General features: G+C 33.0%; 1 protein-coding gene and 1 pseudogene across 1 annotated transcript; both read left to right on the top strand.

Moving 5' to 3' along the window:
• The first annotated feature begins 400 nt into the window (after positions 1-400).
• On the top strand, positions 401-1,954 carry LOC102631254 (probable O-methyltransferase 3). Its single transcript, XM_006480390.4, has 2 exons — positions 401-1,311; positions 1,479-1,954. Exons 1-2 carry the CDS (start codon positions 526-528, stop codon positions 1,779-1,781), a joined length of 1,089 nt encoding a protein of 362 aa, XP_006480453.1. The 5' UTR covers positions 401-525; the 3' UTR covers positions 1,782-1,954.
• Positions 1,955-21,098: 19,144 nt separating this feature from the next.
• On the top strand, positions 21,099-22,350 carry LOC102627371 (probable O-methyltransferase 3; annotated as a pseudogene).
• The last annotated feature ends 4,473 nt before the right edge of the window (positions 22,351-26,823 follow it).

The raw sequence follows: 26,823 nt of genomic DNA, 5'->3' as shown, positions 1-26,823 counted from the left end.
AATCATCCGATCAAAAATTGAAACCCTTATCTTGAAAAGAAGTCTCACGCCACTACTTTCTTCTTTCTTTCCTCTCATATTTTTCATGCCTTGCAATGTAGTAGCCACCACGGGCTTTGCTTTTTCTTTTTCTTTTATAGCCATGTGATTTTCAAAGCCAAATTTAATGATAATTTTCAATTACCCCTAACTTGTTTCCTATAATTACTTAAATACCTAAATTAATAGAAACTTTGGGCATGGCCACCCAAATGAGATGGATCCAAAAAATTAGTAAAGGGACTTTACTTGATTTTATAAGTAAAATAGGTCATTCAATCCAGTAAATTAGTTTTTTAGGTTAAATACTTAGAAAGTCTAGGTCAAGTGCTCCCAACATTTTTTTCACAGGAACTTAACTTAAAAACAACACTTCAAAACGAAAGAGGAACTAATACTATATATGACTCTTTCGCTGCTATATATAGAGCTCAAACTCATCTGATTTGCATCAAATATCAATTAGCCCTATTTAGCCTAGTGAAGATGAATTTGATCGATGGAGATCATGATACTGAGCTGCTTGAAGCTCAAACTCATGTTTGGAATCACATTTTTAATTTCATAAACTCCATGACGCTTAAATGCGCTATTCAATTAGGCATCCCAGATATTATCAGCAAACATGGCAAACCCATGACCCTCAATGAGCTTGTTAGTGCCCTAACAATAAACCCATCAAAATCCCGATGTGTGTATCGCTTGATGCGCATTCTGATCCACACAGGCTTCTTTGCACAGCAAAAGCTAATTAGCAGCCGAAATAATAATGACGAAGAACTAGGCTATGTTCTAACAAATGCTTCTAAACTTCTCCTAAAAGACAACCCCTTAAGCGTGACACCTTTCTTGCAAGCCATGCTAGATCCTATTTTGCTATCACCGTGGCAGCAACTGAGAACTTGGTTTCAAAACGATGATCCGACGCCGTTTGATACAGCACATGGGAAGACTCTTTGGGAGTATGCTGGGGACGAGCCAAAACTTAACAATTTTTTCAATGAAGCCATGGCAAGTGATGCTTGGTTGGCAACAAGCGTGATGATACATAAGTGTAAGGATGTGTTTGAAGGTTTGAATTCGTTGGTGGATGTGGGCGGGGGCATAGGAACCGCGGCCAAGGCCATAGCTAAAGCGTTTCCAAAGTTGGAGTGCACTTGTTTTGATCTGCCACATGTGGTTAATGGCCTCGACAGCGATTTGGCCAATCTCAAATATGTTGGAGGGGACATGTTTGAGGCAATTTCCCCAGCTGACGCTGTTCTACTCAAGGTACGTGTACTAATTTCTATATTTTAAATAAAGTTTTTTCTTGAGCATAAAATTAATTATATACTAGAAGGATCTCAGATTACGTATGTACATCATATATTTATTTAATTTTCCGTTTCGAGTCTTCAATTATTCTAAATTCTAATATTATTGGTGATGACAAGCAGTGGATATTACATGACTGGAACGATGAAGAATGCGTGAAGATTCTTAAGAAATGTAAGGAAGCAATCACAAGCGATGGTAAGAAAGGGAAGGTGATTATAATAGACATGATCAGAGAGAATAAAAAAGGGGATGATAAGTCTATTGAAACACAACTCTTCTTTGATATGTTGATGATGGTCTTACTCACCGGAACAGAGCGAGATGAGAAAGAATGGACCAAACTTTTTACGTATGCCGGTTTTAGTGACTATAAAATTATCCCCATTTTAGGTTTAAGATCCCTTATTGAGGTTTATCCTTAATAAGTTGGTTATGGCCACAAGGGCTTTGCTAGTTTCAAATTCCGAAAAAAAAAATTTAAATCGAGTATTACTCCCCCTTCTATCTTTTAAGGGGAAAAATAAAGAGTTGTTTAATTGTGCTGTAATTCTCATATCAAATGCATTTTTATGTATTCTTGCAACATTTTATTTTACTTGGATTCTCCATCGATTTGACCTTACCTAATGTGTTGGTTGCAAAAAGAGAACCCAAGTTGTAATTTGCGAGAGTGGTAAAGAAATATAAATTTTGTGAAATAAATAAAGAGGAAGCATTCTGTACTATTTATATGTTTTAGCAGATATGTCATAGTTAAGTTGTTTTAAAGGAGAATGATAATTTGGTCCCTCCTACATACTATATGTACTACGTATTTAAATTAGGTATCTAAGACATTTTTAATATTCGATTTCATCTAGGTGTTTAAATCGTAATGGAGAAAAACACACTGTATATATTGAAGGACTGCATTGTTATTGAATTTAAATAATCTCTCACATAGAAGAGATGTACCAAACGATCTCCGTGTACGTATAAAGTGAAAAAACTTCCAAGTTTCCTATCTCAGTCGTAGGGAGAGAGCTCCAAGTTTCTAACATTTCTAAAAGGAATGTGAAAGAGAGGGATTTAATTCTTGACTTGGTAACGGAAATATTCCATTTAAGTTTTAACTAGCCATTTGCAATTCAATTACATTTTTTTTCTAATGCGTTTATAGTGCATTGTTAGTTTTAGTAATGGTTTAAATTTCAAGCAAGGGTATGAACAAAATTGATTAAAACGACTAGGAAATAGAACCGCACTTTGCGCGGCTTTAAAAAAAAATTTAATATTATCCTTTTTTTTCTTATTCTATTTTTAACGATTTATTCTATTCGATTAAGAGAAAGGACTTCAAAAAAATGAAAAAAATAAAGTAAAGTTAAAACCAAAAAGACTTTTTTAATTATTTAAAATTACATTAGCTAAATTAACACCACAGAAATAGAAGTGCCATAGATGCACCTTGTGTAAGCCAAAACTTGGAAACCTGAGGTTGATATATCATTGGGAGGCCACCTGGAGAAGGAGAAGAAGATTCATCACAGTAGCCTCTGAGTATGTTCCCTTCTTCAACAGTGAATCCGAGAGAGGTGAGCATTGCATGCCAGCAATTACGGGTGATAATATCAATAGCGCGGCAACATTCAGGGCTAATATCAGCCTGGCTATTAAGGAGTAATATAATAATCTCATTTGAGCATGATTTCAGCTCCATTAACGCGTTCTAACACTCCGTTAGGCCTCCGCTAGCTTCAAGTCTTGTTGCAAGATCGTAGTCTGGTTTCATATTGTTGTTGAGGCGATCATTCCTGCTGGTTGCATTTGCAATATTTGCCATGATGAGGCAAGTAAGGGCCAAAATGAAAAACACATGTTTTAGTCCCATTGTTATTTTCTGTTCTTTTATGTTGTGTTTATATTTATGTGGGATATCATATTTTTTGTTGCTATTTATGAATTAAGGTGAGGCAGATGAGAAGAGTGATTAAACATATTTATAAATTATTGCTTAATTTATGATCAATAAGGTTTCAATTAGAGAAGATAGTGAGTCTTTTGATGAACTGTTACATATTGATTGTGTAATAACAGTCAAATTAATTATGAAAGATGAAAAACTAAATTTGAAAGAAAATTTCTCTATTTATTAGATAATAGATAATATACAAAGATGATAAATGGTGATGCCACATCACTTCTTATAGTCCCAACTTTATATAAATATATAGATGGCAACGATAATAAAAATGGTATTATCATATTAAATCAACTATTTAATACACAAAAAAATCATTATTCTAATCATTGCATTATAACTAATAATTTGAATTTAAATAAATACTTATTAGACGTTAATAGACAGATTTACTGAGAAGTTTGATTTGAATAATACCTAAATTAAATTTATTTTTTAATCCCAAAATCGAAATGGGGCAGCCAAACAAATAAACTACTTTTAAAACTAAATAATAATTTTTCAATAATTTTATTACATTTTTTAGTTAAAAGTACTTAATTATGTTTGTCCCCAAAAATCTAATCAAGTGGTTCTATAGAGAAATGAATAAAATTCAAATTAATTTTTAACTCTATGTTTCTTAAGATTCAAGTGACTAATTAAATAAAAAATTTTAAAACTATTCAAAATCACTCTGATGTCCGTCGGACATAAATAATAGAGAATTTTCTATGCAGGATAGGGGCCTAAATGAGTCATTATTGCTGACGTATTTGCTGATGTTGTTGGGTAAAGTAGACACGCAACTTAAGTGAAATTGAAAAATAACGAGACACAAAATCACATGGGCACACCAAAATTACGTGGTTCAGCTTTTAGCCTACGTCTACTGGCGAAGACAGAAGGAAAATATTTTACTAGTGAAAAGAAATTATAAGTATTATAGTATTTTATCTCACTACCCAAAATCCCAATACACCCAAACTCTCAAATCACTATAACAAGAGCTTATAATTTCAAGCTCTCTTAACTCTCTCTCTAAAATGCTAAATCGCTCTCTCTCAATCGAATGAATGAGCTCTCCCTCATCACTTCTTTTTATAGGAAATATCACGGCCAAAAAAGTCAACAATTGCATCAAAAATTCAAACAGCACAGCTAGCAATCAGACCAAATTTTAGCAAATTTTCCTCCACCAGCTAAGCACCGAATTTGGTGCTTGTAATGTCAAAAAGGGATGTGGAATTCTTGCTCTTCTAGAAAGAGCAGCCCACCTCATTTGACATTCTCCCACTTGGAGATTAGATTGGGGACCAATCAATCTCCACACCATCCTTTCTACTTCGCCTTAGTCATGTTGCTTACCTTTCTGCTAGGCCATAAGAGGATCTACTCCAGATAAACTTGTCTATATTGATTGGCTTGGTCAAAACATCTGCTAGGTTCTCCTTGGTATGAATTTTCTGTAAATCTACACTTCAATCTTCCATTACTTCTCGAACGAAGTTATACTGTACGCCTATGTGCTTTGTCCTAGAATAAAAGGTTGGATTCCTTGTAATATGCAAGGCACTCTGACTATCACAAAACATATGAATTTTCTATTGTTTGTGCCCGAGCTCCTCCAATAACCTTTGTATCCAATTAGCTTCCTTTCAAGCTTGTGTAGCTGCCATATATTCTGCTTCGGTTGTAGATGGAGCCACAACGATCTACAGTTTTGAAACCCAGCTTACAACTGCTCTCGCAAGTGTAAACACATAGCCAGTAGTGGATTTTCTTTTATCAAGGTCTCTTGCAAAATCTATATCCACATATCTCTTGACAGTAAACTTTTATCCTCTATAACATAATGCAACATCTGAGGTTCCTTTAATATATCTCAGAATCCTCTTCATAGCTATCCAATGCTCTCCACTAGGATTCACCATGTATTGACTGACCGCTCCCACTGCTTGTGCAATGTCTGGTCTAGTACATATCATAGCGAACATCAAACTTCCCATTGTTGATGCATACGGTACTCGAGACATCTCATTCCTCTCTGCTTCATTGCTAGGACACATACTTGAGGATAATTTGAAATTAACAGGAAGTGGGGTAGAAATTGGCTTACAATCGTGCATGTTGAAGCGTCGCAGGATTTTCTTCAAGTAGTTCTTCTGAGAAAGCCAAATCTTCCTGTTATTTCTGTCTCGTGAATTTGCATCCCTAGAATCTTGTTTGCTAGTCCCAAATCCTTCATTTCAAACTCCCTAGCCAATTGTGCCTTCAATTCTTGGACTCGATTTTTGTTGGGGCCTGCTACCAACATATCATCCACATATAACAACAAAATGATGAAATCATTATCTTTAAACCTCTTGTAATATGCACAATGGTCTGAACTTGTTGTATCTAAGGCTTATGATGAAGGAATCAAATCTCTTATGCCAACACCTCGGCGCCTGTTTGAGACCGTATAGAGATTTGTTCAACCTGCAAACCAAGTTATCTTTTCCCTTTTCAGCAAAACCTTCTGGTTGGAGCATATAAATTTCTTTTTCAAGTTCTCCATAAGGAAATGAAGTTTTCACATCTAACTGCTCTAGATGTATGTCAAATGTAGCACACATCGCCAAGACTATTCTAATTGTCGTGAGTTGAACCACTAGAGAAAATATTTCGTTGAAGTCAATACCTTCTTTCTGAGCATATCCTTTCACCACCAATCTTTCATGATACCGCTCCACTTGGTCATTGTCATCACGATTGATCTTGTAGACCCATTTGTTACTAATGGTTTTTCTTTCATGTGGTAGTGGTACAAGTTCCTATGTCTTATTTTTATGTAGAGCCTCAATTTTTTCCAGCATTATTGTCATCCACAAAGCAACATCTGAGCTATTTAAAGCTTCATGGAAAGTTGATGGTTCTCCATTCTCTGTTAAAAGACAGTATGCAACATTAATCTCTGTGACATAATCCGAGTGCCACGATGGCAGTCGTCTCTCATGAGTTGACCTACGAATTTCTGGAGCCTCGAACTCGACTAGTTCTTATTGCTTGTGCTCTAGTACTGCTTTAGAAGAATCTGAATCTTTTTTTTTTTAGATTATTTTTCACATATACCGGCATAGTCTCTGACTTTTCTTTTCAGTGCTACCATCATCATCTCTTCTTTGTAGTTGATCTTCTACAAAGATAACATCCTTGCAGATAATGATCTTGTGGGCAGTGGGATCCCACAGACGATACCCCTTTACTCCATCAGTATATCCCAAGAAGATAAATCTTTTAGATTTTGGATCCAACTTTACTCTTTTTTGGGCATTGTACATCACGTAAACAGGACATTCGAATGCATGTAGGTGAGAGTAATATGTTGGCTTTCCAGTCCACATCTCCATCAGAGTCTTCTATTCAATTGCTGTAAAAGGCGACCGATTTACTATATAATAGGCAGTTTTGTCTGCTTGTCCCCAGAATGAATTATGTAGGCCCGCAGTCCTCAATATAGCTCTTATTTTTCATATAAGAGTTCTGTTCATCCACTTTGCCACTCCATTTTGTTGAGGAGTGTATGCCACCATAAACTGCCTCTGAATACCTTATTGCTTACAAAAAGTAAGAAACTCGTCGTCTGTATACTCTCCATCATTATCTGTCCTCAAGCACTTGATCTTTTTCTCGGATTCAAGTTTAACCCGCGCTTTGAACTGTTTGAACACTGGAAACACATCTGACTTTTTCTTAATTGAGATACGCCCAACATCTCCTAGAATAATCATCAATGAAAGCCACCATGTACTTTGCACCTCCCATGGACATATCCGGTGATTCCCAAACATCAGAATGAATCAAATCTAAAATGTATTTACTTCTAGCAACAGATCTACTGAACTTTAATCTATGCTACTTACTTGTAACACAATGCTCACAAAATGGTAAGCTTACCGATTTGAGCCCCGAAAGTAATTTTCGCTCAGAGAGAATCTTCAAACCTTGTTCTGACATGTGGCCGAGTTTGAGATGCCACATCATCGTTGATTCTTCTCCATTAGAAGCGACACATGCATCAGCTTCCTATAGTGTTTCTCCTTTAAGCATGAATAGATTAGAACCGATCTTTTCTACCTTCATCAATACAAGCACGCCTCTAGTAATCTTCATGATCTCATTTTCAACATGAGTTTTGCACCCACGACTATCTATTTGTCCCAAGGACAATCAATTTTTCTTCAGGCCTTTGATATGTCGTACCTCCTTAATTGTGCAAATTGTACCATCAAACATTTTGATTTTAATAGTACTAATACCAGCGACCTCCAAGGCATGATCATCTCTCAAATAAACAGATCCTCCTGAGATAGATTCATATGTGTGGAACCATTCTCTCTGAGAGGTCATGTGCCAGGTAGCTCCTGAGTCTGTGAGCCAGACATCGGATAGTCGTTTTCTGCCTTCTGAAACAATTGTTGCCTCGCTGTAGAGAATTTCAACATCATCTGAAGTACTTGCTACACACCCCTGAGCATTTGATGACTCAGGTTCTTTGCATTCTCTTCTCTTCTGGTTGTTCCAACACTTTTCTTGACGTGCCCTTTCTTGCCACAGTTGTAGCATTTAACATTTTTCTTACTTCTGGATTTTGATCTACCATGATTGTCTCGTCACCAATAGCGCCTCTACTTGTTGCGAACTTGTTTGTCTGTCTTCCTTACTTTTCTGCCTGCTCTCCTCATTTAATACGAAGGCTGCAACATCGTCGAAAACTAGACTGTCTGCTGGGTTGTTGTTCGTCAGGTTGATGGTGAGTTGATCATACGAATCTGGTAGACTTTGAAGTAGAAGCTCTACACATTCATTTTCCTCTATTTTATGACCCAACGTTGTAAGTTGTGAAAATAGAGTCTTCAAGGTGTTGATGTGGTCAGTCACTGTTGTAGATTCCGCCATTTAAAGAGTATAAAGTCTCCTTTTTAAGAAGATCTTATTGTGCTGCGACTTAGCCTCGTACAATTTTGTGAGAGTATCTCATATTTCCTTTACTGTCTTTTTCTCTACCACACTGGATAATACTCCATTCGCAAGTGCCAAGTGTAGATAAAAAATGGCATTGTCGTCTATCTCATTCCACTTGTCATCAGTTATCTCCATAGGTCTTTCTCCAATTGCTGTCAAGTAATTATTTTTCCTCATTATAACTTTTATCTTCATTTTCCACAACAAAAAATTATTTCCGTTGAACTTCTCAATTTTGTATTTTGCCGCCATCGCTTTTCACTAAAAAACTAACTTTGCTAGGATTGGCACCAATCGTTTCACATGAACAGTAACTGTATACGTGAACAGTACCGTATACGTGAATAGTACTTTTACGTGAATAGTACCACCGACTTCAAAAAATACAACCAGTAGCTTTGATACCACTATTAGGAAATTGATGGGTGAAGCAGACACGCAACTTAAGTGAAATTGAGAAATAATGAGATACAAAATCACACGGGGACACCAAAATTACGTGGTTTGACTTTTAGCCTACGTCCACAAGCGAAGACAGAAGGAAAATATTGTACTAGTAAAAAAGAATTACAAGTATTGTATTATTTTAGCTCACTACCCAAAATCTCAATACACCCAAACTCTCAAATCACTATAATAAGAGCTTATAATTTCAAGCTCTCTTAACTCTCTCTCTAAAATGCTAAATCGTTTTCTCTCAATGGAATGAATGAGCTCTCCCTCGGCACTTCTATTTATAGGAAATATCATGACCAAATTTTAGCAAATTTTCCTCCACTAGCTAAGCACCGAATTTGGTGATTGTAATATCAAAGAGATGAGGAATTCTTACTCTTCTAAAAAGAGCAGCCCACCTCATTTGACTGATGTAACGATCTTTTTTTTTTTAAATCTTAATAAGTGAAGATGCTGCTAAGCTTCTTGACCCCCCCCCCTTTTTTTTAACAATTGACAAAGTTTAAATAGATTTATTTAATGTTCTATTTCTCTTATATCTAATTTTTTTTAATACATAAAATGGGCTACTGAGTACTGAGTACTGAGCATCAATATCGTTCGAAATTGTAAATTATTATATAATTTTTTATTAAAAAAACCTGTAAATCAAGGGGCTAGTCTATAATGCCTGCAGTTGAAAATTCCTCAATGGTAGGAAGTTAACGAAGGGAGTTAATTCATATAATACGTTGTCTATATTTAAGCTAGTTTCTTGTTAATGACAGATTGTACAGAGAAAACGGATTCGCACTTGGTGCTGATCTATATGCATACACAGTCATTAGGTCTTTCAAAATCCAAATTTATTTGAATAAAAGCATTATAGTAAAAGAATTGAAATCTTGGAAAACATGGTACGATAAAATAGATTATGCATTTATTGTGATCTATTGTTCTGTACAATTAATAAAAAAGATTGTGTGGTAGACTGATATTTAACTGTTTAGTATGGATTACGCAGATCTTGTGATCTATAAATTGTTCTGTTGTATGGATTATATGTGATAATACCACACGCCCCCTTTTGATCTATTATAATTATTTTGGTTGTAAATTTCTGATTGATTTAATTTAACAGCTGGGATTAAAACAATTGAGATACATATTGGCCAACAAATTAAACCTCTCAATTAATTCCACTAGATACTACAAAATCAAACTCAAAATTTTAAGACTCTATGAGATAGATTGAGATTTAACTGTTTTTCTGATCCTGTAAGAAGTCAAGTCGTTAGAGGAATTAAGCTTCCATAATAATTAAGGTCAACATATGGTCATCTCAAAGCCTATAAATTAATCTGGCTTAGCCAATTATTTATATGTTACATCATCAACTGGGCATTGTCTTTTACAGAGATAAAGATTTATTTCTTTCATCTTAATCAGCCGAGTTCCAGATTGCAGGCTTGTTAGTGATCATGCAATCTCTACTTTATTTCTGAGCATTGAGTAAACTTATAACATGGATGATACATCATTAGGGTCGTCCCAGTACAAATAACAGATCTATCTGCAAAAATTAGCAATATGTATTGTCCAATGATGAATTTGAAATAACATGGGTACTTAAATAAATAAAAATAATTAATTTTATTGAAAGCAATAGGGTGCGTATATTTCCACCCCACTATTTTTATAAACCCACCCCACCTTCATAAAACAATTACAATAAGTTCACATTATTTTATAGAATTACAAATTAATAATAAGTTTGAATAATTAATTAATTAAATCATTCTTATAATATTTTTTTTCTTACTTTGTCTTTTAACAATCTTTAACAATTTAAGGTTGTTTTAATATAAGTTTAATTTAACTAATTTACCCTTATAATATAAAATAACCAAATTACCCTAAGAAATATATATTATTGTAACTAATTGTTTAGGCATTTAGATTTATGTTTTATAATCTAATATGTTTTATATAAAATTTAATAATTTTCAATACTCCAAATGTCCTAATTACATCTCGTTAGTTTAGTGGAATATTAATAATCATACTAAAAAAGTACTACTTATACATAATTAAAATATACAAATTTTTTGTATAAAAATTTATTAAAGTTAAAGTAAATTTTTAGATATTCTTGGTACTTTTACCTTATGAGGTTAGAATAATTATATTAATTTATGTTAAAACAACCTTATTGATCAAATATAATAAAAACAATAGTCTCATAAAAAATTAATTAATGAATATGGATTTAATTGGTTAAATTTTTAAATTTCTTCTTAATTTGAATTTTTAAAAAATAATGTGTACTTGTTATAATAATTTCTTAAAATTGGGGTGGGTTAATAAAATTTATGGGGTGGAAATATCACCACCCAAAGCAATAAATTGTAGAAAGTAAAGAACATTGGTATTTTTACTTTGAACCACATCCAACTATTAAGCAATTTATTAAGGATAAATAAGTATCACAACCAATGGGACTAGAACAATTTAAGACTCCCTTGTACAAATTACCGTAAATTATATACATTTGTTGGAATTAACCTTGCCTGAGATATTATTATCACTGAGATACAATCCTCTAAAAATAGAGCAATTAGACAAATTTTTTAAAGTTTCTCCAATGAAGAGACTGCCATCTAGTTTTAACCACGACAAGTTTTTCAAGTTAAGCACAAGGTGTTCAGGGATTTCACTAGTAAGTTGATTATTAGATAAGTCCAGACTTCTCAATCCGTTCATGTAACCAAATGAAAAGGGAATGCCACCATGGAAGGTATTTCTAGGAAAGAAAAACTAACCTCTATACTTCCAAGTCATATGCACTGTGAATCGGCAATTGTAATTTTCTAATTTTGGAGCAAGTTACGCGTGTAATATAATACAGATTTTAATATCTATTGTAAGTTGAACAACTCTGCATCGAAATTTCCTAAAAAACACCACCACATATCATGTTTAGCAACAGATTTTATATGTAGTTTATGTATTAAAAAAAAAAGAGAGAAACTTGGAAATGAAGTTTTATCTTCTTCTGCAATTCCTCTTTCAAGTGCTTGAGGTGGAAGTGACACCAAGCGCCACTCTCATCACATGGCCACATCTTAAAAAATGCAGTAACAGCAAAATCAAACTCTGACAGTTCAATTATGTTTCTTAATCACAAAGTAACCCAATCAATCAAAATCCATTGGTGGAAGCGGTTGAATACAAGTATTGCAAGTTGTGGTGAAACACTCCAATCATAAAATAGATCTAAAATCTATGGGAGTAGATTATCACCCTATTTGTGATTGAAGAAGTATCCCCAGTAATGATGTATTGTATAATTGAATTCACTTGCTTAATTTTCATCTTCATCTTCATCTTTTACTTGAAGTAGTAATGGACGTAAAACCCCCCACAAATAATAACTTGTTATTTTAATTTTTAACTTGTGTCTACTTCATCCCTATTGAATCAAATTTGGAAACCATATACCTAAATGGTATATCAACTCAAATTGTGCTATTAATGAATTGTTGTCATTTGAGGCTTTTAAGTTTTTTTATTATTGGCATCGTTGTCTCAATAATATTATAATTCATTTATTTCTTTTATCATGGATTTGTTTCCTTTTATCAAAGATTTATCTAGTTTTGGGAATTAATTAAGATTAGATTATGTGAAATATTGGAGAATATTTTTCGAGGCATAAAAGAAGCAAATTGGCATGTAAATGAGAATTCCATATCAAACAATTTTAAATAAAGATGACTACTGCATTGGTAAGTATATAAAGTATTTATGTAATATTGGACTCTTATGGAAATATATCCTAGTAGCAAGTATTTATAGAATATTAGACTCTTAAGGAAGTATAACTCAATGTTCCTACTAGGGTTTGAGTGAAATACTACTCTTGTATAAAGAGAAGTACTTCACACATTGAAGCAAGTGAAGAAAACATATCATATTTTATATAAGAAAAGCAACCAATGGAGAGAACAAGAAGAAAACTATTTGGTCGCATATGTTGTTTTATATCTCAATGATGTTCTAGTCTTTTTCATCAAGTCTTCATCATATCAAGTCTTTCATTAGAAATTCATTATATTTACTTTGGTCTCTTCGGGATGAAGAGATTGTTCGTTTTGTTAAGGGGATCTCAAGAAAAGTAGCAAACACATTTGAAGACGAAGGGTTCTTACTAAGTAAGGTAAACTAAGTTAGATACAACGAGGTGGTGACAAGAGTGAGTGGGTGTTTGAAATTGCATAAGAATTCAATAGACTGTAATCTTTTCATTACTTAGTGAATTGCTTATTGTCTAGGCATGCCCCCGTGGATGTAGGATTGTGATCTGAACCACGTCAAAATCTTTTGTGTGCTTTACCTTCTGCATGTTATTGATTCTAGTGTATTTATGATGAATGAATAGTAAATGAACAGTGCGATGAGTAGTTACGATGAGTAATGCTATAAAAAGTACATGTGAGCAGTAACATGTATGAACAATATGGCACGAACAATAATTGATGAACAATACTTTTAGGATTAATTCATTAGGGGACTTAGTTTTTCTTTTTCTTTTTTTAAATTTTGCCCAACTTGTTTTAATAGATCTAAATTTTTAATAAGTGGCATCAAAATGATGTCACTAACAATTTATTTAGTGAGATTTTAAGATCTTGATAACTATTTGTATTAGATGCAAAGAATGACTACTTTTATTGAATCCATTGATATAAGAGTTGTGGAATGTGTAAGAAAAGACTATACTTTACCCACCATGTCTGATCATGATGGAAACATAATTCTTGAGCTTGTGAATGAATAGTCCAAAAACCGAAATTCAATAATCTGGCTTTAATTCCTAGGACTCATTATTATTTTCAATGGAGTGGACATCAATCGACATGATTTAATGATAAAACTTCTTAAGATTGCTAATACTTCATATTCTCTTAGTAAAAGAATTTCTGAGGAAGTATCAGTTAGAAACATCTTGAGATCTTTGTCTTGTAGATTTCTTATTAAAGTTGCAGCTATTGAAGAACATTGATTGGCACCATGACCAGAAATCAAGTGATTAGCAAACTTGAAACTTTTGAGACTAATCAATTGAAGAAGAAGAAAGCAAAAAGTATTGTTTTTCAAGTTGAGATGCTAAATTCAAAGAGTGATATTGATGATGCCAATGACACTCACGATGGAATTAAAGATGTGCAAAAATCCCTGGCTATGACACCAAGAAGGTTCAAAATTTAACTTGAGAAAATTCTGGAAACAACAACAAGAAAAAATTCTCCTTAAAGCCACAACCTGCACAAAAGTGTAAATTTTCTTCCAATTCCAATTTGTTTAAGACTAGTATAATTAATTCAAAGTACTCGATGTAGGGCCTGTGATGGTTTTAGTCATATTTAGACCAATTTTCTAATTACATCTCGAAAAAGAAGAAAGTAGTGCAAGCAACATGGAGTGATAATGATGACTTGAGCATTGATGATGACAATATTGTTAGCGGACTTGTTGTTTATGATAAAAAGTTGGAACTTGAAGATTCTGATGATGAAAGATCAAAATCATGTGATGTTTCTCTTCCTTGTTATTAATGGATTCCTCCCGATAATAATGTTAAAACCTCAAGTGTCAAGTCAAGTGATGAAGAATCTAATTCAGAAGCCAAAAGTAGTCAAGATGTTAATACCATTGTTAGAATTATAAGTGAAGCATATGATCGCATGTATTCATAATGGATAGTGTATATTTATGTGCAAGATTTGAATCATGTCCCAAGAAATCTCATTTGCTTGCTACTAAAAGAATTTTTCATTATTCGAGTGGGATAATTGATCTACGTTTTTGGTATCTTAAAGAGACTCACATAGATTTAACATGTTATTCAAATGTTGACTTCGTTGGATATGAAGTCGATAGGAAGAGTATTAGTGGAACTTGTCACTTTTTAGGTCACTTGCTTGTCTCTTGGTTCAGTAAGAAACGAAATTCAGTTGCTTTTTCAACCACCGACGTTGAATATATTATTGCCATTAGCTATTGTGCACAAGGTATATGGATGAAACAAACCCTTAGGCTTTGTTTGGATGTTTGATAAAAGGTGGGATTAGATTAATTTGAAAGATAAAGAAATTAATCAATTCCAAAGTCATGTTTGACTGTCAGAACTAATAAATAAGTTCAAAATTTAGTCTTACATTCATAGGACTATCAATTTCCATTTTCATGTGAGTTTAGATATGATTAGATATCTTACGGTCTAAATTTGTTACTAACATCAAAAGTTTATTCAATAATTTATTTTTAACTTTTTAAAATTTAATATTGAATCAAAATTTTAATTCAATAATTTATTTTAACTAGTATGTAATATATTAAACATAAAAAAATTATTCAATTATTTAATTACAATAATATTGAAATCTAAATATTAAATTTAACAGACAGTAATATGATTTAAAAAATAATATACTATTTAAATAGTTATTTTAGCTTCATTAAATTAAATTTAACATAGTCCTATCCGACACTATACCAAACAAAAGGTAATACTATATAATCCAATCTAATCATAAGAGTTAATCCAGTCCAATCCGATCTTCCAAACATAGCCTTAGTGACTATGGGATTAAATTTGATCATATGCCTATCATGTGTGATGATACAAGTGCTATAAATCTGTCAAAGAATCCTATCCAATACTTTAGGACCAAGCATATAGAGATTAAATTTCTCAAAACACTTTAAAAAAATGGAAAATTGCAGATCGCACTTGTAACCTGCTGGCTTTTTCTTTGCAGTATTTTATTTTCAAAGCATGTACGGGGCTTGTTAAAGTGTTTTGAGGTTGTTGGTTCACTATTTCATATATATGATTGAGCATGAGGAATTGAAATTTGATAAAAGTAAATATGAAAAGGTAGATGCCGTATTATTCAATTATTATCGATTTAACGGATAATCATGTTACACGTTGGACATTTTCATGCATAATTGAGCGAAGCTAGGAATTTCGAGTACTATACTTGAGAAAAAATAGCTGCCAATAATGACTGGTAAAGTTTAATAAGAGGGGCACCATTGTCGGGAGGAAGACTTTTCTCAAGTATCGTCCACGGATTCGGTAGCTTTACAGTTGTTCACTTCGCATTGGCTCATCAAGTCTTCCACCACAAATTATATTAACCCACTTTGACTTGTCATCATTGAATCAATAAGCAGAAGTGAAAAGCGATAAAAAATGACATGCAATCTCATCTTAATCCCATGGAGATAAATTTTGAGTGATGATATAGTCATAAATTTTTGTATAAATTTATCTTGTATAAATTAATGTGGCATTAATTTATTGGTTGAATAAAAATATAAAATAATATAAATAAATTATGTGGGTCAAGAGATATTTAATTCAATTAATGAATTAATATCACATCAGTTTGTACAAAATAAATTTGTACAAGAGTTTGTGACTATATCATTACTCATAAATTTTTGGATAAGTTTTTCGTTAATTTAAAATTTGTCCTAAATTATATTCTTAGTTTAATTTTTATTTAAAGTGAGCTTTTTGTCATCACTATAGAATAATTATTAAGGGAAAGGAGGAAATGCATGTATGATTATTAAAGTAGCACAAAAGAAAATACATAATCCGAAAGAGAGATAGCCTACCCAAATAGGTTTAAGTTATTCTAATTTTAATTTTTTATTTAAAATTTTAACATATATCTTCAGTTATTGATTTAAATAATTTACTGATAGATAGTTGAAAGTTAAAGTAATATTTAACTTTTCACCACACGTTTGAAAAGTGTAGATTATTCGATCTCAACCATTTTCCTTTAACAAAACGCTGGTGGAGTCGATTATTAATTTATTATTGTAGGGTAGCTAGCGGAGTTCAGCCGTTTTAGTGCTTTTTTAATTGTTCAGATTTTCAGTTGATCAGTTAACAAAATACATAATTCTTGGCCAGACAGGATGTTAAATAAATTGAAAAGACAAAGAAAAAAAAAAACCACTAATGGGAACTTGTTTGTCTGCTTAACATTTACAGCTGCTAAGTCTTTTAAGGCTTCAATTATCATGAGTCCATTTGTAAACAAATCGACAGGGATCAAATTTCAAGTCATGAACTTCGATCGCGTCAACGTCATGAATCGTGTGGTAATTAAAATTTGATGTTTCTTTGTCATTTTTGTCACAAACTCTATGATCCTTATCTTTCGCTTTGAATTTAACCCTTAGTAAATTACTGTTTTATTTGACAATTAGATGCACTTAGAGAGACGTGTTAAACACTCCCAACAAATTTTCTTTTGATGACCTGATAGAAAATTGTCGTGTATACGTATTAAGGGATTGTATGGTATTGTAGTTGGGTGATATAGTTTTAAGGTATTTAGTAAACATTGGGTGGTAAAGTTCTAAGGTATTTAGTAAATATTTGTTATTGTAATTTAAACTTTCTTCGTATGATGAAAACTTATATGTCTGTGTTAGTTTTTTTAAAATTAGTATTTAGAAGTCATATTCACCTGACACTACGGTCCTTCTATAATATGGGCACCCTCATTTTTTTTTTTATGCAGACACACTTTTAAGACTTGTAATTTAAGACAGTTAGTTTTTAAATTTATTAAACTTAATTTTAAATTTATTAAACCATACGACTCTATAGCTCATTAAAAAATAAATCTATTAAATCTCAGGGCTTAAGAGTGTGTTCACATTAAAAATAAATAAAGGCGCCTGCACTTGGGAATGAATATATATTTATCACAAATAAATAAAGTGGAAATTAAATCAATAAAATCCAAAGTAATAAATCAATTACAAGAGACATATATTTCTACATGAAAAATTCATATTGAAAAAAAAAATACAAGACCGTAGTCTGATATAATCTTTCATTATATTAATAATGAAATTACAATATAATTTTTTTTAGATAACACTAGAATTTAATAACACCAAGAATCTCAACAATATTGACTTACAGTGATAGTCTAATAAATGTCACTCTAACAAGTAGGTATATCAAATAACAACTAACAAGAGGAGAAAACAAAAATCAAGACCAGTAAGAATGTAGAGAGTAATACCAGGAACTTACCATCTAATTCGGGAGAAAATGGAGTTAAATTGACCTTATGATCATCCAATTAAAGATTGAAACAAGTTCACGCTACTATCTTCTTTATTCTCTCTCGTGTTTTTCATGCTTTATAATGTAACAACCGCCACTTGCTCTCCTTTTTTCTTTTATAGCCAGGTGATTTTCAAAGGTAAATTGAATGGGAATTTTTAATTAGTTCTTACTTGTTTACTTTAATTACTTAAACACCTAAACTAATGAAAATTTTAGGCTTAAGCTACCCAAATGACATGGATCCAACAAATCTCTCCTTCCAGATCATGTCGGAGGCTAACCAAGCTCGTTTTCTATTTAAAGGTTTACAACTTCTCCTTGGGTAATGATTTTCTCATCATATCTAACATCATTCTTCGCTGTGTAAATCTTTTCAAGTTACAACTATATCTTCTCAAGCACATTTTGTATCCAATGATTTCAATATACTTGGATTTCAAATGGTATGTTGAATTATTTACCCAGTGAATGGCACTTTGACTGTCACAGAACGCAACATAGCTTTTTTATTTCAAATCTAACACTTGTAGGAAATTTTTCATCTGCAAGGTTTCTTTGCAATCTTTAGTGATTGCAATATACTCTACTTTTGTGATAGACAAAGCAACATATTGCTGAAGTTTGGAATGCATAAGATTTGTCCTCTTGTAAAGATGAGCAAATATTCTAATAGAGATTTTCTAGAATCGACATCTCCTATCATAATTGCATCTATGTACTCTTGTAACACAAGTTTGTCATGACCAAAACATAAACATGCCCTGGAAGTACCTCTGAGAATTCTGAGAATACACTTCACTACTGTCCAATGTTTTTTGCCTGCATTACAGATAAACCAACTGACTACTTTAACTGCATGAGCAATATCTAGCTTTGTACAAACCATAGCATTTATCAAACTGTCAATTGATGAAGCATAAGGAACTCCTCTCACCACTTGATTCTCTTTCTCACTTGTAGGATAATGCCTGGAACTAAACTTGAAATGACTTGCAAGTGGAGAACAAATAAAATTTTGCCTATGTTAAATCTTTCAAGAATCCTTTCAATAAATCCTTCTTCAAATAGCCATAACTTCCTAGTTTTTCTATCACGGGAATTTTAATGCCAAGAATCTATTTTCATGCCAAGATTTTGTTTTGCTAGTCCCAAGTTTGTCATTACAAAAGACTTGCGAAGCTCTTTCTTTATCAATCTCACTAATATTCTAGCCAACAATCAACTTGTCAACCACATAAAGTAAAAGAATGATACCACTTGTTGGTAGGGTCTTGGCTAATGATTTTTAAATATCCAAATCAAAAGGCTAACCTATTTGGTGGAGTGGCCTATGCTACTTATGAACCCTACTAACTCCCCTTTACTAGCCAATGTGGGACACAATTCAACACTTTGTCAATCGAATAAAACCACTGTCGGACCCAAGTCTTTTCATCTGACACTCTTTAGTTGTTTCACCATCATATTCTGACTACTAAGATTTAGCTCTAATGCCATTTGTTGGGGTCTTGGTCCATCATTTCTAGCCTCAACAATCTTGGCTTACAATAACAGCCTGATATTTGTTTCTATAACAAGTGAGTATCTCAAATAGCAGCCAATGAGAGAATAAAACAAAAATCAAGGCTAGTAAGAATATAGAGGCTAGTGCCAGGAACTTACCTTCTAAATTTAGGAGAAAACAAAGTTAAATTTACATTCCAATTATCCAATTGAAGATTGAAACCCTTGCCCTTAATACAAGTTAATGCCACTACTGTCTTCTTTCCTCCCTCTCATCTTTTTCACGCCTTGCAATGTAATTTTTCTTTTATAGTCACATGATTTTCAAAGCCAAATATGGCATTTTTCAATTAGCCCTAATTGGTTTCCTTTAATTACTTTAAGCACCTAAACTAATGGAAACTTTGGGTTATGACCACCTAAATGAGGTGGATCCAACAAACTAATAAAGGTAAGTTACTTGAATTTATAAGTAGAATACGTCACTTCATCCAGTAGACTAGTCTTTTGTGCTAAATGCTTATAAATCCTATGCTAAGCCTCCCAACATGTATGACTCTTTCGCTATAATAAATAGAGCTCAAACTCATCTAATTTGCATCAAATATCAATTAGCCCTACTTAGCCTAATTGAAAGGAATTTAGATCTATTACAAATAGATGTGGGCAATTAAAAATAAAAAATTAATTACTTAATTAATTTTCCTAAAGTACTATTCACTGTTACTGTTTACTGCAACTATTCACCGTTACTGTTCACGCTTACTGTTCATCCGTATAAAAAATATTAATTTTCCAAAAACACAATAAAATGTAGAAAATAAATGACACAGAGATTTTTACGTAGTTCGGATTAATCAATTCTACATCCACGAGGCCACGCCCAGATGAAAAGCAATTCACTAAGTTGAGATATTACAACCTATGGATTTACCAAACTTAAGACTCTCACTTACAGTTTATCACCATACAGTTTACTCAACCTTAGACTGAATCTGCTTCTCTTGAATAATCTCTACCCCTCTTGATCCATGATCCTCAAGGTACTTCGTAAAGTGATCAATCGTAATTCTGCAATACTTTAACGTCTAGTGATGCAAGATCCACATAGACTCTCCACAGAGATGAAAAGAAGATAAGAAAACAAATCAACACAACATGATGTGCCAAATCCGAATTCTCTAGGGAGGAGGCCGAATTTTGCTTCTCTGCTTTATGCTCTGTGTTGTGCGATCAACCTTCAATTGTTAAAAACCTCTCTTTATATAGGCACTAGAGTTTTACCAAAATAGTAAACGTTAAAAGACTTGGATTCTTTCCAAATAAGAGTTTCTTTCCTCTTATAATTCATATGAATCTGAATATAAATAAATATGATCTTTTAGTCTTGCTTGTCTCCCAAGAAATATCTAGATCATTTAATGACTTCTTGTTTGAACCAAATTCTTCCTCTAAATAGATCTCATGCGCCAATTATAGAATCACACCATTAATTGACTTGCTAAATTAGATATCTAATTAAATTAGTAAACAAATATTCCTAATAAATTGGAATCTCACTAAATTAGGGAATTAATAAATTAATCCCTATTACAAGATATGCAATAAATAAACTTCTAGTTTAACTAGACTTGCTATAAAATACCAACTCTATAAATAATGACCTTAACACTAATAAAGATGAATTTAAACGATCGAGAGCGTGATACTGAGCTACTTGAAGCTCAAATTCATGTTTGAAATCACATTTTCAATTTCATAAACTCCATGACACTTAAATGCGCTTTTCAACTAGGCATCCCAGATATTATCAACAAACATGGCAAACCCATGACCCTCAATGAGCTTGTTAGTGCCCTAACAATAAACCTATCAAAAACCCAATGTGTTATCGCTTGATGCACATCTTGATCCACTCAGGCTTCTTTGCACAGCAAAAGCTAGTTAGCAGCGGAAATAATAATGACGAAGAACAAGGTTATGTTCTAACGAATGCTTCTAAACTTCTCCTAAAAGACAACCCCTTAAGCGTGACACCTTTCTTGCAAGCCATGATAGATACTATTTTGCTATCACCGTAGCATCAACTGAACAGTTGGTTTAAAAACGACGATCCAACGCCGTTTGGTACGGCACATGGGAAGACTCTTTAGGAGTATGCTGGGGACGAGTCGAAGCTTAACAATTTCTTCAATGAAGCCATGGCAAGTGATGCTCGGTTGGCAACAAGCGTGATGATACAGAAGTGTAAGAATGTGTTTGAAGGTTTGAATTCGTTGGTCGATGTTGGTGGGGGCACAGGAACGGCAGCCAAGGCCATAGCTAAAGCGTTTCCAAAGTTGGAGTGCACTTGTTTTGATCTGCCGCATGTGGTTAATGGCCTTGAAAGCGATTTGGTCAATCTCAAATATGTTGGAGGGGATATGTTTAAGGCAATTTCCCCAGCTTACGCTGTTCTACTCAAGGTACGTGTAATAATTTCTATAGTTTAATTAAAGTCGTTTCTTGAGCATAAAATTAATATATATACTAGAAGGATCTCAAATTACGTATGCACATCATGTATTCATTTAATTTTCCATTCTAGAGTCTTCAAATAAATTCTAATATTATTGGTGATGATAAGTAGTGGATATTACTTGATTGGAATGATGAAGAATGCGTGAAGATTCTTAAAAAATGTAAGGAAGCAATCACGAGGGATGGCAAGAAAAGGAAGGTGATTATAAAAGACATGATTAAAGAGAATAGAAAAAAGGATTATAAGTCTATTGAAACACAACTCTTCTTTGAAATGTTCATGATGGTCTTGCTCACTGGAACAGAGCGAGATGAGAAAGAATGGGCCAAGATTTTTGCGGATTCAGGTTTTAGTGATTATAAAATTATTCCCATTTTAGGTTTAAGATCTCTTATTGAAATTTATCCTTAAAAAGTATTTATGGCCACTAGAGTTTGCTAGTTTCAAGGAACTTTATTAAGAAAACAATCCATATTCAAATAACAATCCGAGTTCAAATTCCGAGAAAATAAGAATTTAAATTTAAATTGAGTAATACCTACCCTTCTATCTTTTAAAGGGAAAAAACAAAGAGTTGTTTAGTTATGCCACAATTCTCATATCAAATGCTTGTTTACGTATTGTAGCAACATCTTATTTTACTTGGATTCTCCATTGATTTGAACTTACCTAATATATATGTTGGCTACAAAAAGAAAACACAAGTTGTAATATGCGAGAGTGCTAAAGAAATGGAAATTTTGTGAAATAAATAAAAATAAAATATTCTGCACTATTTATATGTTTTAGCGGATATGTCCAAGTTGAAATTATTTTATATAAGAAAGGACAATGATAATTTGGTCCCTCTTATATACTGTATGTACTACGTATTTAAATTAGGTCTCCAAGACATTTTCAATATTCGATTTCATCTACGGCGTTTAGATCGTAATGGAGAAAGACACACTATATATTGAAGGACTACATTGTTATTGAATTTAAATAATCTCTTACAAAGCTAGATGAGATGTACCAAACGATCTTCGTGTACGCATAAAGTGAGAAAAATTTCCAAGTTTCCAATCTCACTCCTAGGGAAAATGTTCCAAGTTTCCAATATTCCCCCCCCCCCCCCCCCCCCCCCCCCCCCCAAACAAAAAAAAAGAAGAAGAAAGGGGAAGAGGGGGATTTAATTCTTGACTTGGTAACGAGTAACGAATATATTCCATTCACCTAGCCACTTGCAATTCAATTACTTTTTTTTCCCTAATGCGTTTATAGTGAAATGTTAGTTTTATTAATGGTTAGAATTTCAAGCAACGTTATGAACAAGTTTTATTAAAGGAATGGCAATGATAATAAAAATGGTATTATTATATAAAATCAACTATTTAATACACAAAAGAATCATTATTCTAATCATTGCATTACAACTAATAATTTGAATTTAAATAAATACTTATTGGATGTTAATATACTGATTTATGGAGAAGTTTGAATTGAAAAATACCCAAATTAATTTTATTTTTTAACTTCAAGATTGAATTGGGGCGGCCGAATAAATAAAACTACTTAAGGCCACTTGGGTAGTTGTTCTCTTTTTTTTTTTTAGGACAAACATAATTAAGCACTTTTTGTTGGGAAAAATACAGTTTTTTAAATTTTTTATAAAAAAACTTTTAATATCGCTCTCATACAATATATAAGAATTTGTAATCTAGAAATCGTACCTTAAAAATTCGATTTAGCTTTTTCCGATGAAGTGATTTAGGCTCCCAGATCACGATCCGTCACCACCACGCTTGTTAGATCACGAACTGTCACCAATAATCTTCCAGGTTATGACTCAGGTTTGATCTGCACTTAACGTGTGGGCGCCTTTATCACTACCAAAGCAACTAGCACGAGAAGATTTTTCTCTCAACAATAGAGAGAAAAATCTTTTTCTCTGATCTGTATAAAATGACTGCTCTCTTTTTTTTTAGAGAAAATAAGCCTTTTTATATCTCCCTTTGATGAAAACCCTAAGCTCCAAAAATAAAAAATCAAAAATCAAAACTCACGTTGCTTGCTTTTCTTATAGGGGACTCATCTTGTAAAATAACATAAGGCCCCTTACTCACAAGTTAATTAAATGGAGCCTCCCACTAAATGATATATTTAGGCTTTTGACCCAAGTAGCTAGTTATCTTGCTTATTAATCCAATAGTGGCGCAGTCAATTAAATGAGCTAACCCGGGAATTATTTGGGAACATACAATAGTGGCTATAATAATTAGGTCTGTAATTAAACTAGCCTAATTATTTAATTCCAAATCTACTCCACTAAAAGATTGGAATTGACCTCTATAATTGTATGCTCGAATAATAATTCATCCCAAGCCACATTGATTTCTTTACTGCACAATCCTTTGTACCACATCATTAATTAAATCGATATCTCAACTGTCTAATCAATTTAATTACATCTTGTTTCTTTATACTTACTGGTTTTCTCTAATGATCATTTTCAACATACTAAATATGTTGACACACTCTAGCCAGAGAATTCTATGATCAAGTGCCGAAAACCCATCAAGAGATGTATTGTACAAATTCTATATTGTTAATCCATAGCTCCAATACTCATAATTGCTCCCACCAAGATATTGGGTAATCTTGCCACAATTGTGTGTGGTGCCCATTGGTAACTCAAATGGAATAACAATTACAATCATAAAATCATAACTAACTCAAGATTAAGATTACAGTAAAATTAATGCCTCTGAGATTTAATAAGTCTGATAGTCATTTTAATGTTAATTAAATCTCATATGTGATCCTGTTCAATGTAGTGGTACTACATCAATAAATTCATACATGATTAAGACAAACCATTCAGTGAATTCATTACACTCTATACTTAAATAAAGTGCCCAACTTTATTTATCAACTGCGAACTAAATTTATTTAATCATAAGATAACTTGTATTTATGTCTTTTGTGAATCCACATGGTGATCACATAAATACATATAATATGATTAAATGGGCTTTAATAAAAATATTATTGCAATTAAGATATTTGAATAAAATACCTCATTAATTTTATTAATCAGAAAAAATGTTTATTACAATTAAATAAACACATATGCTTTTAAAGAGCATATTTTCCCAACAATCTCCCACTAGCTCTCAAAGCATATTTGGCATCTCACGCATGCCCATGGATTCTAAGTGCAAGTTAAATGGTTTCCCAGGTATGGCCTTAGTAAAAGGATCTGCCAAGTTTTGCTGTGACGCAATCTGAGTAACCTCCACATCACCTCTCTGCACTATATCCCTTATAAGATGATACTTCCTCTCAATATGTTTTTGTTTCTTGTGGTTCCTTGGTTCCTTAGATTGAGCTACCGCACCACTATTATCGCAAAATAGTTTTAGGGGTGTAGTTACAGCCTGTACCACCTCAAGATCTTGTAGGAACTTGCGGAGCCATACAGCTTCTTTTGCAGCTTCGGATGCAGCCACATATTCATCTTCAGTTGTGGAGTCTGCGATACAAGATTGTTTCACACTCCTCCAACTAATAGCTCCACTTCCCAATCTAAACACATAGCTGGAAGTTGATTTTCTGGAATCCATATCTAACATAAAGTCAGAATCAGTATAACCCACTGGAATGAGTTCATCACCAGAATACACAAGCATATAATTTTTAGTTCTTTTCAGATACTTCATTATATGCTTGACTGCAGTCCAGTGTTTAGGTCTAGGATTAGATTGATATCTACTAACCATCCCTACCGCAAAACAGATATCTGGCCTAGTGCAAAACATGGCATACATGAGACTTCCCAAAGCTTCTGCATAGGGAACTCGTCTCATTCTCTCTATCTCTTCAGATGTTTTAGGTGATTGATCCTTAGAGAATGTAATTCCATGTCTGAATGGTAATAAACCAATTTTGAAATTTTTCATGCTAAATCTAGCCAATTTCTTATCAATATAGACTGCTTGAGATAAGGCTAAAGTTTTATTCTTCCAGTCTCGTAGTAACTTGATACTAAGAATATAACTTACCTCTCCCAGGTCTTTCATATCAAATTATTTTGCTAACCAACTCTTTATTGTAGTCAATACTCCTATATCGTTTCCAATTAGGAGAATATCGTCTACATAAAGAATTAGGAAGGCTACAGATTTTTCTTGAATTTTCTTGTACACACGTGGTTCATCAATGTTCTGAAAGAATCCAAACGATTTAATCGCTTGATCAAATTTGATGTTCCATGACCGGGATGCTTACTTCAATCCATAAATGGATCTCTGCAACTTACATACCATGTGTTTTTGGCCTTTTTGTATAAATCCATCTGGTTGCTGCATGTAGATGTTTTCTTTAAGATGCCCGTTAAGAAAGGCAGTCTTGACATCCATTTGTCAAATTTCATAATCTAGCACTGCAACAATGGAGAGCAGAATCCTGATGGATTTAAACATAGTAACCGGAGAAAAGGTTTCCTCATAATCGATTCCCTCTTTCTGAGTAAACCCTTTGGCTACTAATTTTGCTTTAAATGTTTCCACCCTTCCGTCTACTCCTCTTTTTCTCTTGTAGATCCACTTGCACCCTATAGGTTTTACCCCATTTGGTGTCTCTACAAGTTCTAAGACTTTATTGGAATACATAGATTCCATTTCTTGATTCATGGCCTTTTTCCAAAATTCAACATCTCTATCTATTAGAGCTTCGTTGTAACTAATGGGATCTTGTACATGTTCATCTGAGATAGCCGTATAGGTTTCTCCCAAAAGCATGTATCTCGCAGGTAACCTAGTTACCCTTCCACTACGACGAGGTTCTAAAAGTGATGGTTGTTCAGGGATAATCCTGTGTTGATCATCTGGTTATTGTTGTTCT

The sequence above is a fragment of the Citrus sinensis genome, chromosome 6 (genome assembly GCF_022201045.2).
Source record: "Citrus sinensis cultivar Valencia sweet orange chromosome 6, DVS_A1.0, whole genome shotgun sequence".
Classification (NCBI taxonomy): Eukaryota; Viridiplantae; Streptophyta; class Magnoliopsida; order Sapindales; family Rutaceae; genus Citrus; species Citrus sinensis.
The sequence above is the reverse complement of the archived record's forward strand: the minus strand, read 5'-3'. Positions and strand labels throughout refer to the sequence as shown.